The sequence below is a fragment of the Lactuca serriola genome, chromosome 2 (assembly GCF_051521515.1).
Source record: "Lactuca serriola cultivar US96UC23 chromosome 2, Lser_US96UC23_V15, whole genome shotgun sequence".
Lineage (NCBI taxonomy): Eukaryota > Viridiplantae > Streptophyta > Magnoliopsida > Asterales > Asteraceae > Lactuca > Lactuca serriola.
In genome coordinates, this window is record NC_136409.1 from 99,057,485 (window position 1) to 99,060,291 (window position 2,807).

General features: G+C 35.2%; 1 protein-coding gene across 1 annotated transcript; it reads right to left on the minus strand.

The window, feature by feature from the left end:
• Window positions 1-427: 427 nt before the first annotated feature.
• LOC145089409 (zinc transporter 3-like) lies at window positions 428-2,243 on the minus strand. The gene is made up of 4 exons (XM_079027852.1): window positions 1,806-2,243; window positions 1,145-1,178; window positions 848-996; window positions 428-733 (listed from the first exon to the last, which is right to left on the minus strand). The coding sequence occupies exons 1-4, from the start codon at window positions 2,241-2,243 to the stop codon at window positions 428-430; spliced, it is 927 nt and encodes a 308-aa protein (XP_078883978.1).
• Window positions 2,244-2,807: the final 564 nt, after the last annotated feature.

The window sequence follows — 2,807 nt, forward strand, 5'->3', positions numbered from 1 at the left end:
AATGCACTTCAACAAGGTCCAGGTACATTTTTGTAATTTTAATTACAACACTAAAAGGTTCGATTTTTTTTTCTCACTGTGATGGTGTTTCACCTGATTTAGATCCGTCTGCCATGTGCTGATCTTGATGTGGTGTTAATGGAAGAAGGTTGGCACAGATTTTCGGTGTGGGTAACAGAAAACTATAGTTATAAACCCTTAAAATCATTATTTTGTTTCATTAATCATTTAAATTTTCTTTACATCAATGTGATCTAGAACCAGTTCTCAGATAGAATACAAAGAGCTACAGAAGGAAACAAAGAATCGCATGATGATGGTGAGGATTATGATGAATCTGGAAACATTTTAACAATTGTAAAATTAATGCTCTTAATTATCAGGAAATAGTAATTTCACAAATCCGTTCAGTGAAAACAATATATTCTCAAGCCCATTTGGCTAGGAGAGACATCAAGCCGGCACCAAGAAGAAGAAAAACATTTGAACCAAGTAGAAGCATCTTCTTGTTTTGCATCCTGGGATTATTGAAATCCGGAGAAATTAGGTTGACAAGAGCCATATATATCAACATTCCAGCAGATGCAGCATTTAACACGCCTTCGACAATAAGAGAATTTGTACTGTTTTCTTTATAACTGTTGCTCATCAATATTCCAATTACAATTCCACCTGGAGTCGTAAGGGTGAAAAACGCTCCCATTGATATAATCGCCAGTGACTTGATTTTTGCCTGAAATAAGTGAACCATGTTATATATATAGGATTTATTCGTACGTAGCCATAGTTGATATTCAACCCAATTATGTACACTAAAATAAATCTAATTTGTTGATAATATCCGTACCTGAAAGATGCATCCACCGAGGCCTAATCCTTCGAAAAATTGGTGGAATGACAAGGCAACAATAAGTGGTTTTATGGTTTCCGGACTTTTGGAAGCACCTAACGATAATCCTATAATTATTGAATGAGCGACAATTCCTAATTCCAGCACTTGCGATCCAAAAGATAAATAATATTTTCACCAATATATTACTTCTTGTAACCCGCCTTAAAGTTTAATTATAGACATAACTAAAGGATATCGACTATATAACACATTAATATAATCGGATCAACTTATTTATTTAATGAATCTTACCATCTATGCTTAAATGATATATGTGCTTGTCTTCCTACAAGATTCTAATTCAAATATTTATATCATATTAAAAACTGAATTTTTAGATCATGTCTTCTTACCAACTATCTCGGTATTAATAAGTTAAACTGTCATTACTCCATCCATAAGTCAGCATTGAACTCTCCATTAAAAAGATTTTTCCCCAGATTATTAGGTTGTTATTAAAAGTCATTAACTCATCAGTGAACTTTCAAGATAATTTTAATCTTATATAGATAATAGCATATTAGCAATCTGGATAGTGGAAATACATTGCCTTGGTTTGTTACAACCTCAAAATTACAATGCTATTGTTGATGCATCTTGAAAGTTTGCTATTGCCTATTGATAATGGTGTGACTCAAAGTAGACAGTTTTCTCTGGCTATTGTCGATTGGTTCATCTTAGTTAGTGTCTATAATAATTTATCTGTTTGCAGCCTAGCTATTTTTATTTCAATCAACTTTGTCGTTCAAAAGAAAGAAAAAGATTTGAAAGATCTAGTAATTTACCTGGGAAATAATCCGATATCGATAAACTTGGATATTATCATTGGCGTGAGAATGGTGATGGGTTGCATGCATGTGAACAGTCACAACCCCAACGTTCTTTTCTTCATCGTCAACCCTTCAACTGCTACCGTCTGATTTTTAGGCTGGCATGCCGCTGACCAGCTCTCAAACATCAACGTCACAATGGTTGCAACCATAGCCACAAACCCAGTAAATGGAAAATCCCCCCACACCTGTTCTTTCAAACACGGAGAAGTCAGGCTCTCGAACGCGTCTGGAAGTATATGGATAAACCCTGTAGCGAGCATTACGCCGGCAGCGAATGATTTTACAAAGAAGAAACCATCCTTCTCTTGGCGTAAGGCCGGCAAGATTTTGCCAGCGAAAGGTAGAGATACGCCGATTCCGCCCGCAATCAATATGGAAGCAAGTGCGATTAATTTGTACTTAAGGGTTTCGCTTTTGTTGCCGTGGATTTCTTCGTCTTCACAACTGCAATCAGCGAAGACTCTAATGACTTGGGTTAATAACAAAAATGCGATAACTATTGGTTTCTGAAATTCCATTTGATTTTCGAATTAATTGTCAATGTATTTTCTGAGCGCGTGCGCTTTTTAATTATATATAGGGTAAGAAAGAAATCTTAAAACATATCACTCATAAAAGATATCACGCATTTATTATCATGTACAAATTGTATGACATACAAACTCAGTCTCCTTAAACAAACTTGTGGTTATCACAAACTAATCCATATCTGCAAAACCCATTTAATTTTGGAATTAACTTTCATCCACTTTTTTTTATAGCGTAAAAATATATCATATTTTAAGATGTACAATGCCGTTGTTTTGAAGGTTCTCACGATAACATGGTAACACCCTTAAAAGGATGCTCTGTAGACACCATAATAAAAAACAAATAAAACCCGTTATTTTTCTCACCTTGACGCATGTGACCGTATCAACCCGTCTATTCATCGTAAAATATATGTTCTGATTGCGCCGGTAGCCATATTTTTTGCTCGATGAGATCCATTATTAATTTGTTATCAAAAACAAAAGTTCTACTGATATCGCACTAAGGCGAAGGCTCGGTGATGGCATTTGTAGGGTATGGGGTTTGTCGGA